The following is a 23,088-nucleotide window of genomic DNA, read 5'->3' as shown; positions in this document are numbered from 1 at the left end:
CTAAGATAAAATTAGTTGCTCACGGGACTCAAGAACACAAAGAGTGGGCTTAAAACAAAGGAGTGGCAACCGAATCAGTTGCATGCTGGAGCTACAAAGTGAGGGACGACAATAAAAGCAATGGACCAACCAGCAATATGTATAGAAGAGTTACTCTGACGGTAGACAGGTAGAAGATTTGGTATGTCTCCCTCTTTCGTAGTCTCCAATGGATTTCCATTTAAAAGCACCGTGGAACTTCTAACTAGACCATCTTTTGGTGTCAAATGGTATTCCTCTCTCGGTGAATCTATTTTCATTCTTTGACCTTTTGAAGCGTTTCTCTTACCTGAACTCAGGTTGATGTTGTTTTCAACGTCAATTATAAAGTCGGTTGTATTGCTCAAATTGATGAAAAGCAAGGTTACACCGGTCTGCATAAAATGATAAATTAGGATCAATAAATGGTATCAAATAAAGTTTTAATTTATTTAAATCTAAAAACAACTTCTTACTCTTCCTCTCGAGCAATGGGCATAGCTACGAAGGTCGGAAGAGACATTATTGTCAATTTTGAGAACGCGGGGTCCCATGAGTCGATGAAAGAGAAGTGCACTAATCAAAAAAAGAAAATATCGAACCAAGTAAGAATTTGTTTAAAGATAGATGATTTGAAGACCGGAGAAGAAGTGATATAATTTTTATAAATTAGAAAGGGTTACCCATAGTAATCTGGCGTAGGAAGTAAAGTTGAGGATTTGATAACACCATAGAATCCACCGATCAAAGTCTGCCTACAATATACTTTTGTATTGTACATTGAAGCCATCCCGAGCTGATCCAAGTACCTAATGCATTCAATTCATTCTGTAAGTACTCGAGCATTGTTCTTTTCTTCATGTTTAAATGGAGACGAATCAAATCAAGAGGGAAAAAAAGTCGAAATAGATTTGATTACCAAAAACTATTGATAAATGTATAGGAAATATGAGGACTCCCACCCTGATAAGCTCCACCAGCTTCTCCAACCCAAGCGGCACCCCAAGGGGCATTCTTTTGAATCACGTTCTCAAGATGTTCAAATGTGTTCGATACTTGAGAAAGATACGTTGAATTAACGAACCTATAAATCAATTTGGGGTCATCACCTACAAACCAAAAACACACTTAGTAAGATTTATACATAAAATGCATAACGAGGATGGTAGTAAGTATCGCAGCCAAACCTGCACCCATGTTATATATATGATGAGTGAGAACGTCGACAACTCCTGGTCCAGTTTTTCTAAGAAATTCCCCGTACCATTTCTCATCAAAGAATGCACCAGGTGCTACAATCATAGGTTTTTGTTGGGAGTTATTGTACAAACGATCTATGATTTCTCGAAGCTTAATAACGTCTTTTGCATATTGTGCAGCAGTAACACTTGCACCAATGCTATTAAGTCCAGCCAGTTCATTGCCTGTGCAGTGGCATACGCCTCAGTGAGCATGAACTAAAGTTGTTGACTCAACCAAGAGTAATTGAATGATTTAACTTACCGAACTCCCATGAATTTATTTGATAATTATTCTCTATCGTGTATNAAGTTTTAATTTATTTAAATCTAAAAACAACTTCTTACTCTTCCTCTCGAGCAATGGGCATAGCTACGAAGGTCGGAAGAGACATTATTGTCAATTTTGAGAACGCGGGGTCCCATGAGTCGANAAAGCCTCGGCATTGCTATAGTTCCAATTTCCTTCCCATTGAATTCCTTGCGTCTTGTACTTACCCAAGAGAGCGTTTAAGCCAAAAGTCACAATCNTTGAGGATTTGATAACACCATAGAATCCACCGATCAAAGTCTGCCTACAATATACTTTTGTATTGTACATTGAAGCCATCCCGAGCTGATCCAAGTACCTAATGCATTCAATTCATTCTGTAAGTACTCGAGCATTGTTCTTTTCTTCATGTTTAAATGGAGACGAATCAAATCAAGAGGGAAAAAAAGTCGAAATAGATTTGATTACCAAAAACTATTGATAAATGTATAGGAAATATGAGGACTGCCACCCTGATAAGCTCCACCAGCTTCTCCAACCCAAGCGGCACCCCAAGGGGCATTCTTTTGAATCACGTTCTCAAGATGTTCAAATGTGTTCGATACTTGAGAAAGATACGTTGAATTAACGAACCTATAAACCAATTTGGGGTCATCACCTACAAACAAAAAATTGACTCTCAATACTCGTAGTAAGAATTTATATATAAAATACATAACGAGGATGGTAGTAAGTATCGCAGCCAAACCTGCACCCATGTTATATATATGATGAGTGAGAACGTCGACAACTCCTGGTCCAGTTTTTCTAAGAAATTCCCCGTACCATTTCTCATCAAAGAATGCACCAGGTGCTACAATCATAGGTTTTTGTCGGGAGTTATTGTACAAACGATCTATGATTTCTCGAAGCTTAATAACGTCTTTTGCATATTGTGCAGCAGTAACACTGGCACCAATGCTATTAAGTCCAGCCAGTTCATTGCCTGTGTAGTGGCATACGCACCAGTGAGCAGGAACTAAAGTCGTTAACTCAACCAAGAGTTATTGAATGATTTAACTTACCAAACTCCCATGAATTTATTTGATAATTATTCTCTATCGTGTATTGAATAAGAGCTTCGGCATTGCTATAGTTCCAATTTCCTTCCCATTGAATTCCTTGCGTCTTGTACTTACCCAAGAGAGCGTTTAAGCCAAAAGTCACAATCGCCCTGTTACGTTAAAAACAAATATATATCTAGTACAGGAGCGGTAAATAGAAAGTAAGAAAAAACACAAAAGAAAGATAACGTACCCTGTATTGTTGAAAAAGTTGTTCAAATCGTCCCACCTTTCCATGTACAAACATCCTACCGAGAAGTCAAACAACGAACCTTTGGTTGCTTGAAATGGGTGACAGGTTCCCTTGAAGCCGGCCCCAACGTTATAAATCAATTTGTCTTGTAAAGTACCTCCGACTCTAATCCTTAGAGACTTGAAAGCTAACGATAGAAGGCAAATTATGTTAGATTTTTAGCGGAACATCGTAAAGAAGAAACTCAAAGTTTGGACCAACGACACTCGTCATGGGGCCAAATGTCTAAAGTTAAACAAACGAAATTCTCATCCGTTTCTGCTATTGTTGTGGTTACATCAACCACAATTGTACCCGTTGTAGCATTACGACCCAAAATGGTTGGGATGAAAGCAAGAACAAAGATCAATATGATTTTGTTTTCCATTATTGANTCATTTTGTTTTCCATTGTGCAAACCACTCCTGTCCAACAATTGAAATGAGTCCAAATGAGAAATTTTATTGATAAATCATAAGCATATCAAAGAATCTTCATCAAAATTTTGACGGGTTGTCACTGTTACCTTTATATCCTTTGACGCCGTTGAAATGATAGAACAAAAAAAGGATCCCGAAACTCTAAATAGAGAAAGGAAAGAGCGGAGTTTATATATACTTCATATTATGCCGTTATTACTTATGTTTTTTTTAATGTAACAGTAAAAAAAAATTAATTCAAAATGAATTTATGAAATGCATTAAAACACAAGAGTCTAACGTTAGTTTCAATTTGTTGACTTTCATAGTTTAATAATTAATTTTTTTTATTGTGAATTAATTCTTTTTTAGAATTTTTTGACGTTTTTTTTTTTATAAACTATTTTCAATTATCTTTTATGGCTTCTTAATTATTATTTTATTTTTATGTTCGTAGTCACACCTCTCTCGTCTCACCTAAGTTCGGGTGAAAAAGGAATACATGAATGAATCAAAACCACATTCAAATGAGAGCGATCGTGATAATAGAACCCGTATTGATTTATAGAGATAGTTTTCGCTCTTAGAAACAGTTGAAGACAAGCAGGTTCCCTTCAACTTATTTCTCGAGCTTTCACTGTTGAAGTATGCACATTTATCAACGAACACTATCTTCTTAGTTTTAACTCTTTCTATTTTACTCTCTCGTCCTATCTCACATGTTTATTTATTAATTTTAATTTTTTTGTGTTATAATTTTTTTTAGAAGTATTGATCGACATTAATATTTTATGGATATCGGCATTGACTTTTCAAAAAATACTCTTGAATTTTCAAAAGTGTCAATAATACCCTTAAGCTTTACGATAAAATTTCTAAACTACCCCTAAACTTTTAAAATGTCAACAATACCCTTAAAAAAAATTTAAAAATACGTTTACGGTTAGATTCGGAAAGAAATTAGTATTTAAAAAATACTTTTAAATTTTAAAAATATTTTCTCGAGCAAAAATACAAAATTTAAGAGTATTTTTATTAATTATTTAATAAAAATGTGTTTTTAAGGGTCAAAGAAAAGCATGCTTAAAAAAATATGTTAATTTGTATGAAGTTTCTAACCATTTTCATATGAAAATTCCAAGTCTCCATTATGCGGCTGAGTCAAAATCCAAGAGAGTGAGAGACAGATATGCCCTTTTCTCATCGTCCTTAACCCACAGCTTATGGGGTTCAGTCCTTTATCCCCTCCGATTTGACCCTTTTCTGAATTTCCTTAGCCTTTCTTCTAAATCGATTACCAGAAGAAGGGTTTTCCACGAACCCCGTGTGGGTTTTTTGTTCGCTCCTTGCTCGGATCATCCTCTGCGGGCTGCTGAATTGACTCGAGGCTCCAATCCGGGTGTTCTTGAGGGTAATTTTCTGTGTTCTTTAATGGGATTCTGCTCTGTTCTGCTCTGCTCTGTTGGAATTGTTGTTCACTTGTTTGTTTATGAATCTGATGAGATGGGTTACTGCGTTCTTTTTTCATTTTTGTTTTCTATCTGTCTGTTGTGGAACTTAGAATTGGGGGAAAGTTGAGAAGTGTTCTACCCATGATTTTATTCGATTCCTTTCTGCTGCAGCTCCCTTTTTGTTTCCTTAGGGAATCACATTTTTCTTGGTTTACGAATGGTGAGATCCACATGGAGAGGGAAACGAAACATTCCTTGTAAGGGTGTGGAAATCTCTCCCTACTAGACGGGTTTTAAAACCTTGAGGAGAAGCCCTTGAAGGGAAAGTCCAAAGAGGATAATATCGCTTGGACTATTACAAATGGTATTAGAGACATACACCGAATGGTGATCGGAGTAGGGCTACACCTTCTCCATAGTAGACGCTTTTTAAAAACTTTGAGGAGAAGCCCAAAAGGGGAATCCCAAAGAAGACAATATTTGCTAGTAGTGGAATGGTATCAGAGCTAGACACCAAGCGATGTGCCAGCGAGGACGTTAGGCCCCAAGGAGTGAATTGCGAGATCCTACATCAGTTGGAGATTGGAACGAAGCATTCCTTATGAGAGTGTGGAAACCTCTCCCTAGCTAACGCGTCTTAAAATCTTGAGAGAAGCCCTTGAAGGGAAAGCTCAAAAAAGATAATATCGGCTAGGAGTGAGCTTGAGTTTTGATGACAAGGTCATATAGTCATTGCCCCTTATCTATGCTTAGCATAGGAGTTATATTATATGTCATGTGTTCTTCCCTTGATATCAGATGGTTAGACTGAATTTTTGCTTGTTTCAGCCTACCTTGTGGTTCATTGGACACTTCGAAATTTTGCACGTCGACCGTCAAATGGGACTTTGCTGTAGTAAGGTAGGAGTTGTTTTGGGACTTTTAATCTAATGATATAAGTCCTCGAGATTTTGGCTTGATGCATGTTTTATGTGTTGATTAACAATGATCTAACTGGGAGGTTATTGTGTCCACTGTTCCCAGCCTGATATCAAAGATGAGGAGTCTGAGCATCATGTTGAGTTTGGTGCTGGAAATGTGCATCTCATCACAACCAAAGTAGCTTGGGATCAAAAGCTCGAAGAAGCCCGTTCGGATGGCAAGATCGTAAGATTTTCATTTGAGTTGTTCGGTTACTGAGTGATCTTTTTCTTTTCTTTATTTTTGTGAGATCCCACATCGGTTGGAGAGAGGAACGAAACATTCCTTATAAGGGTGTAGAAACCTCTACTTAACAGACGCGTCATATAAACCTTGAGGGGAAGCCCTTGAAGGGAAAGATCAAAGAAGACTATTTGCTAGTGGTGGGCTTGAGTTGTTACAAATGGTATTAGAGTCAGGTTCTGGACTGCGTACCAGTGAGGACGTTGGGCCCCTAAGGGGGGTGGATTGTGAGATCCCGCATCGGTTGGAGAAGGGAACGAAGCATTCCTTATAAAGGTGTGGAAACCTCTCCCTAAGAGACGCGTTTTAAAAACCTTGGGAGGAAGCCCTTGAAAGGAAAGCCCAATGAGCGGTGGACTTGGGCTATTATAAATGGTATCAGAGTCAAGTTTCAGGTGGTGTGCCGGTGAGGTCGCTGGCTCCCAAGGGGGTGGATTGTGAGATCCCACGTTGGTTGGAAAGGGGAATGAAGCATTCCTTATAAGGGTATGGAAACCTCTACCTAACATAAACGTTTTAAAAACAATGAGGGGAAGCCCTTGAAGGAAAAGCCCAAATAGCACTATGTGCTAGCGGTGGACTTGAGCTGTTATAAATGGTATCAGAGCAAGGTTTCGAATGGTGTGCCGGTGAGGACGCTAGGATAACACATTCCTTATAAGGGTGTGGAAACCTCTATCTAACAGACGCACTTTAAAAACCTTGAAGGGAAAAGCTCAAAGAGGACAATATCCCCTAGCGGTAGGCTTGGGATATTACAATTTTTTTGATGAATCACTTTCATAATCGAGATTATGCATCGACAGGTGATTGCAAACTTCAGTGCGACATGGTGTGGCCCTTGCAAGATGATTGCTCCATTCTACTGCGAATTATCGGAGAAATACCCGTCGTTGATGTTCCTAGTAGTTGATGTTGATGAATTAAGTGTAAGTAATCATTCATCCAACTATTGAGAAGTCGATATTTGATTGATTAATTATCCGCTTACTTTGCATTTAATTGACGTAGAAGGGTCCGTTTTTGTGGTTAACAATTGAGCTATGCTTATGTTAAATGATATAAGCATATATGTTGATGTAGAACAGGTGGTCTGAGCTCGGGTTTGTATACGTTTAAAATGCATTGTCTTTTGCTATGGGTTTGAGATCCAACATCTGTTGAAGAGGGGGAACGAAACATTCCTTATAAGGGTGTGGAAACCTCTTGTTCCCCCTCTTCCTAACAGACGCGATTTAAAATCGTGAGGCTGACGACGATACGTAACGGGCCAAAGCGGACAATATCTGTTAGCGGTGGACTTGGGCTGTTACAGAAAGATTTCGTTTTCGATAATTTTATGTCAACGTTACAGAAATCCCTGAAGCTTGTCCTTGTTTTTCTCAGTATTCTTGGTCTATTACAGGACTTCAGCACTTCATGGGATATCAAAGCTACTCCTACCTTTTTCTTCCTTAAAGATGGGCAGCAAATCGACAAGCTCGTCGGAGCGAATAAACCCGAACTTCAGCAGAAAATTACTGCAATGGCGGATTCTCTGGTCCCCGACCGGCATTGACTTCTGGTAAGTATCATTTTGAAGCTCTGAATTGTGGATGTCTGTTTTATTTTCATCTGTATAATGATTCCTCTTTTCTGTGTATATATGTGAAGTTGATTATTAGAAATATTTATGAGTTCTTGAAGCTTTAGGTTTTGAATTATTGGTCATGTTCAAGAAAAAATAAGATTTGGATGAAGTATGTACAATCTTTTTCACGACTTATACTCGACCGTACTTGAACAGGATCTGTATTATAGGTTGTATAACCGTGTTCTTGGGTTCTACGTTTGTAGATGTTATTAAAATATCATATATTTTTACCCGTCGAACTATGTTGATATCAACGCCATAATGTCAAATAGTTTTGACTTTTTTAATTAAAAAAACATTTTTAGTTCCTAAAGTTTGAGTTCGGTAGAATTTAGGTCTAATGATTTTTCAAACTTATCATTTTAACGGTGAAAATTTGAGTTTAGTACCATTTTGGTCCTCTATCCAATTCTCTCCTCCTCTTCCACCGATACCTCTCCTCTTGTCACAATCGCATTTTAACTCTTTACTTAGTCGAATTTTTAAAATGCTAAATCTCACCCATACAAATACATAAGATAAAAGTTCATAACTCGCTTAAAATTCAGATCGAGACTGGTTGAAACAGTTCTCATGTTTCTTAGTTTAGTCATATACAAACTGATTGAATATGATATACATTCACGTGTTTCTACATCAACGATTTAAATCAAATTAAAGTTTAAATGCGTTTAAGCAGTCAATGATAGAGAACATAGTAGGCGAAATGAGTTGACATCGAATATGTTATACATACGAATCATACCAGCAGGCAGGATAACAGAAGCTTTTGCTTTGGATTTGAACGGATCTGTAGTAATTGAGAGAAAAAGCTTGTAGTTTTGATGAATCAGAAGTATATATGTATGGTGGACTTGCTGAGTTTTGAGTGAGTTCAACCTCTCCTTGTGATGTTAACGACCTTTTGGGTTCAAGATCTGTGAGAAGACGGTACTCGGTGTCAACCCGTAGGAATCTTCACTGGCGAGGCTTCGGCCTCCGATGCTCATACTGATTCCGGTGCTTCTCGAGTCGGTTATGTTTCCATCCATGCCAGGGGAAGCATCAGGATCCATCTTCCCTTTGTAAGCAACGTCAAGCTGACCTTCGACTTCCATTCCGCTGCCTACCTCGCCGCTCTCTTCTGCACTCTCCTGCAGCTGCAATGCAAACTCTAGATTCCAGAGAACGTCGCCCATGGACGGCCTGTCAATGCCCTGATCGGACACACATTTCATTGCTGTCTCCGCGAACTTCTTGAGACACTCGGATGCAATCTTTCCCTTTAGGAACGTGTCGATTATCTGATCTAAAACGCCTTTGATGTAGCAATGAGCAGCCCATTCTGCTAAACTCACTTCCTCCTTGGGGAGTGTTGGGTTCAGAGCTGGCCGAGCGCATAGAACCTCGAAGAGAACGACACCGAACGAGTAAACATCTGATTTCTCAGTCAATTGCTGTCGTCTAAAGTATTCAGGATCCAAGTATCCAAAACTACCTTTCACTACAGTGCTAACATGTGTGTGATCCAATGTCGGACCAGTTTTCGACAACCCGAAATCGGATACTTTCGCCACCCACTTTTCATCCACAAGGATATTGGTTGTCTTCACATCTCGGTGAATAATTGTATGCTTGGCACCAGTGTGCAGATAATGCAGTCCACGGGCAGCTCCAATGCAAATCTCAAGCCTTTGCTTCCAAGACAATGGCGGGTTGTGGGACTTGTATAGATGCTCACGGAGTGTTCCATGAGACATGTAATCATAAACAAGGATCATTTCACAATTCTCCTCGCAGTAGCCAATCAATGAAACAAGGTGGCGATGGCGAAGCTTAGACAGCATTTCAATCTCAGTTTGGAACTCATGAACACCTTGCTCCGAGAGAGGGTTCCCACGCTTGATAGCAACTTTCCTAGTCCCACCATCAATTTCTCCCTTGTAAACTTTGCCAAAACCTCCCACTCCAAGTACTAAAGATTCATCAAACTCCCTTGTGGCAGCCTTGATCTCAGCAAATGAGAAGTGGCGGCAATTGGAAAGCAGGGAGGATGCATAGCTTCCAGTTGCATTTGTCTCAGCCAAAGGGGAATTTCCATAGACAGAAAGAGTAAGCCATCCTGATTGTCCTGTAACAGAAATACAATCCATCCCACGCCGACGCTTAGCAGCAACAACAAAGAAACCAATGATCAGACCCAAAACAACTGCACCACAAACAACTCCAGCTATAATCGCCATCCTGTTCTTCGATTTACCATGAGATGATCCTGGGATGGCTAATGATGGATCTATAATCTCTTGTTTCGCTGCAGGAACAGGATTCGGCCCTGCAAGATTAGCATCCGAGTTGTTAATTTTGAAGATCTCCACTCCGTTCAAGATTGAATCATAGTAATTGGGTCGTGACTTGTGTGGATGCAGCTGGAGCCATAAATCCTTCTGCGGATCTCCATAACTTGGAACCATAACCACATAATCTTTGAACACAGGAGCATAATTACTTCCAGCCGATTCAATCACGTCAACACCCAGCGTAGCAGTTTGATTAAAGATGAAAATGTCGAACACTCTTTGGTTAACCTTCGTGAAACCTGCAGCAATCTCACAAAAATGGAGCCTAACAAGGTAAAAGAAGCCAGAATCAACAGAGAAAACCCATGTCAAATTATAATTCAGATTGACATTGTAATCAGGTCCCATAGTTCTAGCAGTAGAGTAGACANCAGGTCCCATAGTTCTAGCAGTAGAGTAGACATCAACCGGCGCAACATAAGTAGAAATACTGGGAGGATAAGTAATCCTTGTGTTCTGATCCGTAATCGTTGTCACTCCCTTTGCTGCAGCAAACAAATATGGAGAATCATCAAACCAAGGCCTCTGCATCCCTGTATCAGCAGAAGGCGAAATATAATTCCCCCCGACATTCAACCGATGGATGTTCTCGAGCGCAGTGGTGTTATCCACAGTGAAAGGACTAGATTGGCCAACAATCAAAACAGTCCCGGAAGTTTCACTGTAAATATCAGGCATAGATACAATCTCAATCCCGTTAACAAACGCATAAGCCTTTGGATGAGTGGGGGATGGAGTGAAAGTCAAGCTCAACCTTCCATTTTCAACATTGATCGAGTATTCCTTAACGATAGTCGCAGAATTCAAAGCCTCAGCGGTTTGTGAAGCGCTGAAGTTATTAAGGAGAGTATAGGTTTGAGCGGAAACAGAGAATCGAGCATCAGATGCATCAAGGCCGCCATAGGAAGAAGGATAAAAGTACAGACGAAGGAATAAACGAGTAGGAGCCACAGGAAAGGTATAGGTGAAATTAGAGTGAAAAACCCTAGCCGTCATGAAAGGAGTTTCAAGAACTGAAGGAACCTGAGTAGCGGCTCTCGATGTAGTGCTATTCCCTGTCGCGGGAAGAAACTTGGATTTGTCATCGGTCATCCATTTCCGGCCATCCATGTCGTCGGCAGTGGAAGGTCCTCCACAACTGAGGAGGATGAAATCCCGAGGGATGTAGTTTTGTGCTGAAGTCACATGAACATTGAAGAACAAGAAAACGAAAACACAGATAGATGCAAATGCAAGACGTACGTGATGGATTTCCTTCATGAATCAACTCGAAAACTTGTTCCAGTAGATCAGAACAAGATGAACAGCTAACTCGAGAAGAATCCAAAGCTTCCTACACAGAAATCGACAGAACAAGAAGTAAATAACCAGAGCCGAACATGAGGAAGCAACGAAATCAAATCCAAGAAATCACGAGCCAATGGAGATGAATCAGATCGAGACAAAGCAAAGAAAACTCAGAAAATGGAAGCAAAATGATGGGGTGAGAAGCAGAGAGAAGAGTGTGAAAAAATGGTGGAAGGCCTGTAGAAGACAAAGAAACCAGAGGAAATGGGGAAGAAGATGAACATGGTGGCAACCAATGGCTTCGGGATCAAACCATTTATTCAATTTTTTAAATTATTTTTTAATAAAAGTTTAATATGCAAAAAAAAAAATATATATTTTATTTATTTCAAAACAACGTTCACAGCCCAATTTTTTATATATATTTTTTAATAATTAAAAAGATAATTATCCATTTAAATATATATATATATAATAATATAATAAATTTGAAAACTAAATTAATAAAAAAGAGTACTTTTTCTTTAAAATATTTTTGAATTTTTAAATTTTTAATAATATTCTTTAAAAAAAAATTTACTTTTAACCTAATTTGACCAGAGATAAAATTAGAAAAAGAAAATATATATATATATATATAAATAATATTTTTATTATATTTAATAGAAAATTAACCATATATATTGTTTTCGAACTTAAACCATTAATAAATATAAATTTAATATTCATATCTAAATAAATTATTTACCAAATCTTAAGGAGTTAAAATTGTAAAAAATTAAAGATTGAGTTTGTGGGGAATGTTACGTTATGACCAAATGAACGGTGGATCTGAGAGGGAGAATTTAATCGGACGGTCAAAAAAAAAACGAAACTCAAAATAATACTAATAAAATTAAATAATAGAACTATTATATTACAAAAAATATATATATATTAAATTTAAAAATATAGTTAAATTGCTACCTTCATTTCAATTATTGGGATTTTATTCCCAAACAACTACCGGTTATTTTTGGAAACTTGGCTGACGTGGCTGGGGTCCACCACTTTTCTATTTCTGGCTGACGTGGATAAATCAGTATATATCAAATAATTATATTTTTTCGTATTTTTTTTTATGGAGACTGGTTAAGAATCACGGCTCTCTACAATAGTATGATATTGTCCACCTTTGAACATAAGGTCTCATGCCTTTGCTTTGTGCTTCTCCAAAAGGCCTCGTAGCAATGAAGATAGTATTCCTCACTTATAAACTCATGATCTTCTACAAAATTAATAAATGTGGGACTCACTCCCAACCAGGATAGACCATAAATTTTTTTAAAAAAATCAATCATCATTTTACATTTTTTAATTGATTCTAATAATTTTTATTATTAAAATTATTATTTCAATATTAACCTGCGTAGACTAAAAGTCAACTTGTTTTATTTCAATATTGACCTGCGTAGACTAAAAGTCAACTCGTTTTTTTCTTAATTTACAATGATGACTTGGCATAATGGAATAAGCTCCCATATATAATAAAGCCAAGTGGACCAAAGAATTTGGAATATATTTAAACCTAAAGAATTTATTCGTCTCTTGGGGTCAAGTCAATTCATCATTTTAAATTAAAGTTTTAATTCATATGGAAAAACGTCATTAATATCAAATGTCACTGAGGAAATATCTTTTCGTAAAGTAAATAAATTTAAAATAAAAAAGTTGTAGGATTTGTAAACGAGGTATACAAAACCTATTTGGATTTCTCAATGAAGAATGCTCGTGAAAGAGAGTGTGGGTTGATCGAGTAGAGGATACATAGCTCGATGACCAACAAAAGGTGGGAATAGAAAGAGGTGTATGTTGATTTCCCGTTGAAGAATGCTCGTGAAGAGATTCTGGGCTGATCGAGTTGAGGATACATGGCTCGATGGAAATAGAAAGAGGGTTACTTGCCACAAGCAAAATACCTATTATTAAGTATCATCTCAGTATAAGTACTGATTTACCGTATCTAACACCATGAGCGGATAGAAGTTGACAATTAGTTATATCCCTCTATAGTACATTTTGAGGCATTTTTGCCCAAGCGGGTGTAGACGTGATTCTGGTGAACGGTCATACACTCCCATTTTGACCCGATATGAAATGGTAAATGCCTATCTAGGATGAAAGCATAAAAACTGTATAATACGTATATTTATTTTATTTTTATTTACTTTCATAATTATTTATTATTATTATTTATTCACCAACCATTTTTAAAAATAATTTTATAACTATTTGAAAGTTAATTTTTTAAAATATATATTAAAAATTAATTGTAAATTTGAATTAATGTCTAAAAATAAAAATAAATAAATATTTTATCTGCTCAATACAACCATAAATTAAATAAATAATTCGAATAACCTAAATCAATCCAACTCAACCCAACCAGTTGGGTTGGGTTGGGTCGAGTTCATTATTTAATAAGAGTTGTATGAGTTAAAAATTTACAATCCAGACCATTAGATTAGGTCTAAAAACTGTCTAAACCCGACCTAACCCAATCTACAAACACCGATAATTATTTATTAGATCGATAAAGTGGGTTTAAATTTTTAGTGTCGAATTTGAGTAAAAAGTAAAAATAGCACTAACCTAAAATATTGAACTTTATTTTTGTTAGTGGTAAAATAGTAATAATTTCCAATTCCTTTGGCAATAGTCATATGAATATAATTATTTTAGCTTATGGATTCATACCAAACAAATAATAATGATATTGGAAATTTGTATTTTATTTCAATTTATTTTAATTATGCTTACAAGACTAAGACTTTATGTTACATTAATTACTTTTTACTTTGTTTTAGTTGGTTTTGATGTAATTAAATAAAATTTGTCTAATTTAATGTTTGGTTTAATTACGAGAGACGTTCTTTTAGTCAACTTAAATACCTGAGGTTTGATGGAAGAATTCAATGTTAGAATTTTCTTATAGTCGATTTGTAACGAATAAAAATAATAATAATTTCAGTCGCTAGAATTTCTGCGATCCATGCGGAAGCACGCTCCACGACCATCTTTCAACAAAGCTTCAGTTCCTGCAACAAAGAGAAAAAACAAAGAGAAAGTAAAGGAAATCTGAGAGAGATGGAGAATTCGTAGTTTTCCTCGAGAGAAAACCTATGACTTGAAATCGTCACCCCGACACCTAAACTGACCAACCAACAACGAAAAATTTCTCACTGGCCTAAATACATCCACCAGAGCAGATCAACGTCGTGTTGTTGTTACTGTTGGAGAAAGGAAATTGAAAATCGAATTTTTGGAGAATCTTTGATCTACCCCCACGAATGTCCAACAACCACGAAATTTCGTGGGAGAGAAGAGGAGTGAACAGAGAGATAGAGAGAGAAAAATGTGGAGAAAGAACGTCGGAAGACGTCATGGGAAGGAGAGAGAAATCGCGTCGGAAAATTGCGCAGGAGTCAAGTAAGGATAAAGAGATCCATCGGATACCCGCGACCTGCTCTCCAACCCAAGTTTCCCATGAACTAGCCTGCTAACCCACGACCCAACAACTCGAGGCCCACGACTATGACCCGCTTGTAACTTGAATCACTAACCTGGCCTACAACTAAACGCACCTGATGCCCACGTGCAAGTTGCAGCACGGCTTTCAGCGGCTCCTTGCACATTTGGCTCGACTTTTCACTTTTGTCTCGGTTTCTACCGTTTCGACCCTCGCAAACCTATTTTTGGCTGGTTCAACCTTTTTAGAGCCGTTTTTCACGTTGTTAGTTGGATTATTAATTAATATGTGATATACTAACGAAAGGTGACAAACAACGTGATAGGAAGCGAACCTCGACAACCTTTGGAGCAGCTCTCAAGGAACGAGAGCTTAAGTTAATTAAATTAGGGATTACTTCGGCTAAGGCCAACCAAATAAATGACCTTACTCTAGTATATGCTAGAAATTGTATGAATTATAATTTAGGAGGTATGAGTTATGATGATGTATGAGTGTGTGACGTCGTATACTAGTATATGATGATGTATGAGTTATGATACATGATGATGTGCGTAATATATATATTTCGATGTATGACGTACTTGATATGCTTGATGCACTTTATGGCGATGAGTATGATGATTGCATGACGTTTATCTACGTTGATGTTTTCCATATTTAATTAGGGGATTGAGGTTTCTAATTGGGCCTAGCAATCGGCCTAAGTATGAGCCCAACTAGCAGGCCCAAAACTGATAATCCTCAACGGTGACGAACGACGAGTTTCCCTTCATCGGCTCCGATTGTTCGAACTTTTCAGTCACAGTCAAGGTTTCACAATGTGCGACTCTCTTCCGTCGTTCCCCTTTTCATCTTCCATCAAATTTCGACGATTAGGGCTCACAAAATTCGAATCTCATCCCCATCTTCTTTCAAATTGCTTCAATTCTGGTTCTTCAGATGTTAAAAATGGCTCCCTCCTCTTCCCTTTGAGAAAAAAAGTAACCAAAAGCTTGTGCGCATTTGTACCTAGGCGAAACCGATTCAGCGACGAGTTACGATTGAAAGGCGAAGATGAAAATCTTCTCGACGTCGAACCAAGCCGTAGCGTTGCAAATTTAGACGGAAATGGGAATGATTCCAGCGAAGGACGGGGCGATGGAGCTGCAGTTTCATCCGGGGGGTTGGAATTTCTCGATGAGGGTAAGAAGAAGGGCTTAAACAGGGGAAGGATCTCAGAAGGAGAAGGGGATTTGGTTGCCATTGAAGATAAGGAAGCAAAATTGGAGAAGGAATTAGAAGGGGAGAGTGGGAAGGTAGCGTTACGGAAAAGGAGGCAAGTGATGAGGAGATCGAACATGTTGGCGAAGCAAGTGATCAGCATTCAAACTGCGCTTAGCTTGGGTTTCGTCTCGCAGCTCTGGGTAAATACTGAAGCTGTAAGCGACCCTGTTCTTATTGTGGCTTTATTGTATGCTTTCCTTGATTCTTGGAAGTCTCATGCTCTAATTTTCATGCTCTATAGTGGATGGTAAAGCTTGTTGAAGTGAAGCCAAGCTTACTTTCTGGAGAATCAGAATGGTTTCTTCTTGAGGATATTGATCAGGTACTTTTTCTCCTAACTCCCTCAATCGTAATCAATTTCTCTGCACATTTATGCAGCAAAGATGTGAAGATTGAAAGAAATAGTTCTATAATTCTCTGCAATTTAGGAATTGTAGATTGATGCATATATTCAATATGTACTGAAGCTTATAATGCTTCATTGCCTTGGCTCTAATGCTTCTAGTGCTCATTTTTTTGGAGTTGTGTAGTTTTTTCCCACTTTTAACATCTAATCTATCAAACCCATTGCAGGTTGGCGATGTTATACTTGTTCATGATGAGACAGTCATGGAGAATGAATTCAGAATGGCTGGATTGGAAACACTGGTACACTTTTTTGTGTTTAAAAGAAGAAAGTCTTCTTTTGGGAATGATACTGCTTGCTTATCTAGATAGATGCTTTCGAATTCGCTTTGGGTTTTCTTGAGTTGCTGGAGAATACCCATATGATAGGAATGCCATCCAAAGGAAGCTACAGATATTATAAGGGTATATCACTAATTTGTTTATAAATAGGAGAAGTGGGAAAGAAGGAAGTTAGAAAATTGATGTAACGGCCCAAGCTTACTGCTAGCAGATATTGTCCTTTTTGGGGTTTCCCTTTCGGGCTTCCCCTCAAAGTTTTTAAACGCATCTGTTAGGGAGTCCTTTCCACACCTTTATAAAGAGTGTTTCGTTCTCCTTTCCAACCGATGTGGGATCCCTTCAGGACCTAGCGTCTTCACTGGCACTCGTTCCCTTCTCCAATTGATGTGGGACCCCCCAATCCACCCTTTTCGGGGCCCAGTGTCCTTGTTGGCACACCATCTCGTGTCCATCCCCCTTCGGGGCTTAGCCTCATCGCTGGCACATCGCCCCGTGTTTAGCTCTGATATCATTTGAAACGGCCCAAGCCCACCGCTAGCAAATATTATCCTCATTGGGCTTTCCCTTTCGGGCTTCCCTTCAAGGTTTTAAAAAGGTCTACTTGGGAGAGGTTTCCCACTCTTATAAAGAGTGTTTCGTTCTCTTCTCCATTCGATGTGAGATTTCACAATTGATTAGTCGCCTTAGGGGCTTGAGTAGGAGTGCGCAAGAGAGGGAGTTTCCAAGTACATTGAATTACTCGGTTTATCTTGTAGTTCGTTTATCTTTTACATTACAATAGATTCTGGGTTCTATCTCCATTTTGTAGTTTATTTTCAGACATTAACGCTTAGGTCTTTGCTAGGTAGGATACAGAGTAGTTACACCTGGTCGACGGAATATCGGAAAGGTATCGATTGACTCAGGACTCCTTTGATTCTAGAATTATATTTATCGCTCATTTCTCACCTCTTTCAAAATCTCATGTTTAGATACGTGGATACACTTTCAACATTAACTCGGGTGCAGTTGAATCTCTAGAACTCGATTCATTTGGATACTCCTTCCTTCCTTCCAGCCTTGTAAGTAAAGTGAAGATCTGTTACTTTTAGTTTGTATCTGTTGATATCTTTACTGAACATCATGCCTTTTTCAAGTTGACTTCAAATTTCATGACTGTTTCAGGTGAGTACATATGCTTTGCTTGTTGAGGATGTCCTGGAAGTCATATCGGACGTGGTTGTTGTACATGAAGATGCAGCATCGCGCATTCAAAGGCTGACAAAGGTACCGTTCTATGTGCTTAAACGTCCCACTGAATATTCTTATAAAGTTAAATCACAAGTTTAGCTTCCGAACTTTCAAGTTTGTACCCGACAAGTTTCTTAGCTTCAAAACCCGTTTGGAAAAAATGCATAGAATTTTGAAAACCCGTTTGGAAAATAGTTGTTTCAAATATTAACAAAAGTAGTCTCAGTCGACCACACGAACGCGCCTACAACCAATCATGAGTTGTTTCAAAAAACCAAACCACCTATTCAAGTTCATAGGTCCAATCTCGTTTGACGAAATAGAAAGGTTAAGATTAACAATATAAAGCACTCGTAACTATCGACTTGTTCATAATTATATCGTTGGTTATACCAGGGATTCTTAGGCACCCAGAACGTGGGGAATTCATTAGATGACCTTGAAGAACTTTACGAGTTTGAAGAACGGAGATTTGAACAGGACTCGTGGAGTAACAAACGAAGCTATGATGGTAAAAGATTTCGTAGGAGCAAGGAGGCCAATGACGACGAACTCGGGCTCCCAATGGATTATCTTTGAATCAGATCTCAGGTTTTTTCACTCGCCCTCCTCTAAACTCTAAACTCTGAATGGACTCTGCATTGATAGATTGAATGTTGAGGATTTTGGAGCTTCTGATGAATTCTCTTTGCATTCTTGTATGTGTTTGTATATATTGTGATTGTATATGCCAAAACCTTATATATATCTGTGTATAAGTGAGAAATGTTCGAACGTTTTTTTTAGGACAAAGTTTCGAACTTCTTTTCTTTCAGTCGAAAGCATATGTCTTAGCTAATTGAGCTATGTTTAGATGAACGTATTCTTTGAAAGTTGTTCTATTATGAAATGAACTGAAATTGCTATCTATCTAGAAGAATGAAAAACGTGTTACATTAGATTACGGTTGTATCGTAATGCTAAAAAATTCTCAAATTTAAGTATGAATAACATATTACATAATGGTAGCAGCATTATTAAGAATATAGTAAATGAAATTAAAAATAAATAAATAAAAACTATTTGTTCAGACATTGATGTAAAAGCCACATGAAGTTGTCGCTTGTCTAAATTAAATAATTCCAACGTGATAAATATATATTTATATATTTCTTGTTTTCTTTAAATAAAAAAACAAAATATATTAAATATTTATTTATGGCTAACAAATTTCCTTCAATAAAAGTGTATACCCGAATTGGATAAGTGACTCGAACAATTTAAATAGAATTCCTAACTCAACTATCCATTTTTCGAGTTGAGCGGAATTGGGTTATCGAGTTCTTTCTTTTTTATAATTATTTTAAAAAAATTATACTTGTCCGCCATATATATTATATTAATAACTAAAATTTTAAACATTCAAGTTACAACAACACATCATGAATATCAATAGTCTGAATTGGTTAGGTTCTTGAGTGATATGAATACTCTTAAAGTTCTCAACTTCTCCCTACCCGATAGTTATATGCAGTAAGTCGTCGTTGTTGCATTTTGCTTACATTCCCATATAACACCAATTTCAATTTCTCAAGTCTTGCTTTCAAAATCTCTCCGCCCCTGTTTTCTAAAACCTTCTTCTTGAACTGGGGCTAGAGGCTCGAGCATACGTCGCTTGGCCATAGGCGACACGAGAACGAATAGGCTTAACTCACTTGTTAGTGTAGAGTGAGTGCCGCACAATCACAAGTATGCTGTCATCAAAGTGCGATTGTGACAAGTGGTATCAACCGAGCATGTGGAAAATTTTGTCTTTTAACCTAAAATAAGGTAAGTAAGGTAATAGAATAAAGTAGCCGTTGCCGCCTGTTTACTTTCAAATTCAAACCCTAAAAACAAAATCGAAAAGCAGCCTCTTCCACTCTTCTCTTTTATTTTCTTTTTTGTTTTTTTTTTTCCTGTGATTCCATTTCTCTTCCTCTCCTTTTCTCCATCTCCACCAATATGCAGTCTCTTCTCCATCCCACGCATCTAGATCTTCATCTCAAGTCCGGCCGCCGCCCACTCCAACCGAGGAATTCGCTCTCAAATCATGTTCCTGCAGTCGCCAAAATCGTCAAATCCAAGGCGGAACGGGTGGAGATCCCGCTATCCGGAGATGCCAATAAGGAGAACGAACCGCCGATTCACGCGACGGCGACGAGGACAGAGTCATGTGATTTGTCTCTGGCGGATGAACTCAATGCGGTTAAGATGAAGCTTGAGAGATTGAGATTAGACGGTGAACGGACGGAGAAAATGTTGAGAGAGAGGGATATGGTATTGGAGATGCAGAGGAAGGAGATTTTGCAGAGAAGTGAGGTGCAGAGGGATCTGGAGATGGAGGTCGACAGGTTATTCAGATTGAAGGAACTCAGATCGTACTGTATGGTAAACAATCTTTTTCGCGAGTTTCAAGTTTCAATCGGTTGATTCGTGTTTATCTGTTGTTCGTTTGCTTAATTTGATTTGACTTGGATCAGAGGATTTCTCCGATGCGAAGTCTCAGAGAGAAGGAGCGAGAGAAGATATTCACCGACTTACAATTTCAGGTAAATTCCGATCTCTAACCTCGAAGCTATTTCTCGATTTCTAAGTTCCGGATTCATCTGCTTCCACGTAAAATCAATCAATAATTCTCCGATATTTTCAGGAATTTGAAATCAGCGACGAAGAAGAATCGATTGACGAGATTTCATCGTCGGATTCCTCAGAATTCGTCATAGGAATTTGAAGTCGTCTCAGTTTTGTTCGCCGATTTTGATTTTCCCCAATTTTTCGATTGCCTCTTCATCTTCTTCGGATTTCTTCAGAAAGTGGCATTCATTGATTCAAAGGTAAAAACAAAATCAATGTAATACCTCATTATGTTGTTCTCTTCATCATGATGGAAACCTTGAGTTGTAATCAATATCACTCTTCATCTCCTTCACTTCATTTAATGTCTGAGACCGAAGAAATTCCAAATCAGTGTTAGTTCATGATTCTCTCTCGCGCATTATCATCTGCATTGAATTTTCTGTGTAAGTTTATGAGATTGGGGGAGATTGATTCAAGCATTCATTTAATTTGTTAGTCAGTTTTGTAATGAAACTACTCATCATAAATCAAAGCGTTCAAAGGAATTTTGATTTTTGAAGAAGAAAAACAAATACGAAGTAAAATCAATTGAAACGGACTAACATGAATTAAACACAAAATAAATAAACTAGAATGCGTTTTTTTTTTACTCCTTTTTTTGTTCTTCTCTCTTTCTCCTCCATTATTTTATTAAGAAAAATGGAATAGTCTATACATGGGGACGAACTCACCCCAAATCTAAATCTAGAATTAACTCGTGTTTCAGATCTAATGTTCGTTCCTTTTTCTCTCCCCCGAAAAACTATGGAGGAAAAAAAGAAAGAAAGAAATACGAGTGTTAAAAAAAAAACACGATGACTCGAAAAAAAAAAAATCGACTCAAACAACACGAACCAATCTAACCTAAAAAATTTATGGTTGAGTTGAGTTCATTATTAACGAGACTTATTCCTCCTTTACATTAATTTTTTTTCTCGAGAATGTATTATTATTAGCATTTGGAAGCTAACAACCTAAATTGGAAGCTAACAACCTAAATTCTTAAACATAACCATCTTTCGTAGCTTTCCAAAGAACGAAAGGAAAAAAAATGTTCAATACTTGTTCGGATGAATTTGAAAACAGGTGGATTTCAGGATTTGTTCAATTCCTCGAAGTTGAATGATAACTTGTTGTTGTCTTACTTTATGCTATCAATTTCTATCTTGAATTCATATAAAATCCCGCTATTCACTGTTTGAATTTGATATCAAATTTCGAGACGAAAAATAAATTATCGATAACTCATTGACTATTTCCATCCCCAGTTTAGGTTTGTTGTGTTCATTGCATCGAGATTAATATTTGAATTTAAAGTTTAGTCGTTCCACGTCTCTACAGCAAATTCTATTGTCATTAAAACTCGAAATTTAAGACGTAGCCAAAGAACACTAGCTAACTAGATTATCAAGCAATGACTCTACATCGATATTGTGTAAAACTTTTCAGTACAATACTGCAACGGTACGAGTTCAGTAATAGTACAAACTAAGAACGTCCGAGTATTGTCTATACGAGAAACAGAGGGAGTAGATGTTCGGGTTCAGTAGCTAAGAACCAAACAAACACTTATTCTATTTACCTCATTCTCGAATAACCGAACAAGAACCTTGAACCTATTTATTTACCTCGTGAGTTAATAAAAACACCAAAATCGGAAGTTTCACTGTAAATATCAGGCATAGATACAATCTCAATCCCGTTAACAAACGCATAAGCCTTTGGATGAGTGGGGGATGGAGTGAAAGTCAAGCTCAACCTTCCATTTTCAACATTGATCGAGTATTCCTTAACGATAGTCGCAGAATTCAAAGCCTCAGCGGTTTGTGAAGCGCTGAAGTTATTAAGGAGAGTATAGGTTTGAGCGGAAACAGAGAATCGAGCATCAGATGCATCAAGGCCGCCATAGGAAGAAGGATAAAAGTACAGACGAAGGAATAAACGAGTAGGAGCCACAGGAAAGGTATAGGTGAAATTAGAGTGAAAAACCCTAGCCGTCATGAAAGGAGTTTCAAGAACTGAAGGAACCTGAGTAGCGGCTCTCGATGTAGTGCTATTCCCTGTCGCGGGAAGAAACTTGGATTTGTCATCGGTCATCCATTTCCGGCCATCCATGTCGTCGGCAGTGGAAGGTCCTCCACAATTGAGGAGGATGAAATCCCGAGGGATGTAGTTTTGTGCTGAAATCACATGAACATTGAAGAACAAGAAAACGAAAACACAGATAGATGCAAATGCAAGACGTACGTGATGGATTTCCTTCATGAATCAACTCGAAAACTTGTTCCAGTAGATCAGAACAAGATGAACAGCTAACTCGAGAAGAATCCAAAGCTTCCTACACAGAAATCGACAGAACAAGAAGTAAATAACCAGAGCCGAACATGAGGAAGCAACGAAATCAAATCCAAGAAATCACGAGCCAATGGAGATGAATCAGATCGAGACAAAGCAAAGAAAACTCAGAAAATGGAAGCAAAATGATGGGGTGAGAAGCAGAGAGAAGAGTGTGAAAAAATGGTGGAAGGCCTGTAGAAGACAAAGAAACCAGAGGAAATGGGGAAGAAGA

The 23,088-nt window shown here is 37.8% G+C and overlaps 4 protein-coding genes and 1 pseudogene across 5 annotated transcripts; 3 read left to right on the top strand and 2 right to left on the bottom strand.

Moving 5' to 3' along the window:
• Window positions 1-74: 74 nt before the first annotated feature.
• Window positions 75-3,250, bottom strand: LOC111781602 (annotated as a pseudogene).
• Window positions 3,251-4,397: 1,147 nt separating this feature from the next.
• LOC111781054 (thioredoxin H-type-like) lies at window positions 4,398-7,762 on the top strand. Of its 2 annotated transcripts, none has more exons than XM_023661457.1 (5): window positions 4,398-4,692; window positions 5,561-5,632; window positions 5,756-5,878; window positions 6,742-6,864; window positions 7,322-7,441. In XM_023661457.1, exons 2-5 carry the CDS (start codon window positions 5,612-5,614, stop codon window positions 7,391-7,393), a joined length of 339 nt encoding a protein of 112 aa, XP_023517225.1. In that variant the 5' UTR covers window positions 4,398-4,692; window positions 5,561-5,611; the 3' UTR covers window positions 7,394-7,441. The 2 variants fall into 2 exon arrangements, with proteins under 2 accessions (XP_023517225.1, XP_023517224.1); XM_023661456.1 differs by having other exon boundaries at window positions 4,400-4,692; window positions 7,341-7,762.
• Window positions 7,763-8,124: 362 nt separating this feature from the next.
• On the bottom strand, window positions 8,125-14,865 carry LOC111781600 (receptor-like protein kinase FERONIA). The gene is made up of 3 exons (XM_023662286.1): window positions 14,794-14,865; window positions 11,147-11,237; window positions 8,125-11,079 (listed from the first exon to the last, which is right to left on the bottom strand). The coding sequence occupies exons 1-3, from the start codon at window positions 14,863-14,865 to the stop codon at window positions 8,462-8,464; spliced, it is 2,781 nt and encodes a 926-aa protein (XP_023518054.1). The 3' UTR covers window positions 8,125-8,461.
• A 623-nt stretch (window positions 14,866-15,488) lies between these two features.
• Window positions 15,489-18,640, top strand: LOC111781298. The gene is made up of 7 exons (XM_023661810.1): window positions 15,489-16,120; window positions 16,207-16,287; window positions 16,539-16,613; window positions 17,497-17,541; window positions 17,624-17,713; window positions 17,817-17,918; window positions 18,279-18,640. The coding sequence occupies exons 1-7, from the start codon at window positions 15,521-15,523 to the stop codon at window positions 18,459-18,461; spliced, it is 1,176 nt and encodes a 391-aa protein (XP_023517578.1). The 5' UTR covers window positions 15,489-15,520; the 3' UTR covers window positions 18,462-18,640.
• Window positions 18,641-19,802: 1,162 nt separating this feature from the next.
• LOC111781299 (high mobility group B protein 6-like) lies at window positions 19,803-20,901 on the top strand. The gene is made up of 3 exons (XM_023661811.1): window positions 19,803-20,291; window positions 20,384-20,452; window positions 20,554-20,901. The coding sequence occupies exons 1-3, from the start codon at window positions 19,866-19,868 to the stop codon at window positions 20,632-20,634; spliced, it is 576 nt and encodes a 191-aa protein (XP_023517579.1). The 5' UTR covers window positions 19,803-19,865; the 3' UTR covers window positions 20,635-20,901.
• The last annotated feature ends 2,187 nt before the right edge of the window (window positions 20,902-23,088 follow it).

The sequence above is a fragment of the Cucurbita pepo genome, chromosome LG19 (genome assembly GCF_002806865.2).
Source record: "Cucurbita pepo subsp. pepo cultivar mu-cu-16 chromosome LG19, ASM280686v2, whole genome shotgun sequence".
In the NCBI taxonomy this organism is placed as follows: Eukaryota; Viridiplantae; Streptophyta; class Magnoliopsida; order Cucurbitales; family Cucurbitaceae; genus Cucurbita; species Cucurbita pepo.
This window is presented reverse-complemented; position numbering and strand designations above follow the sequence as displayed.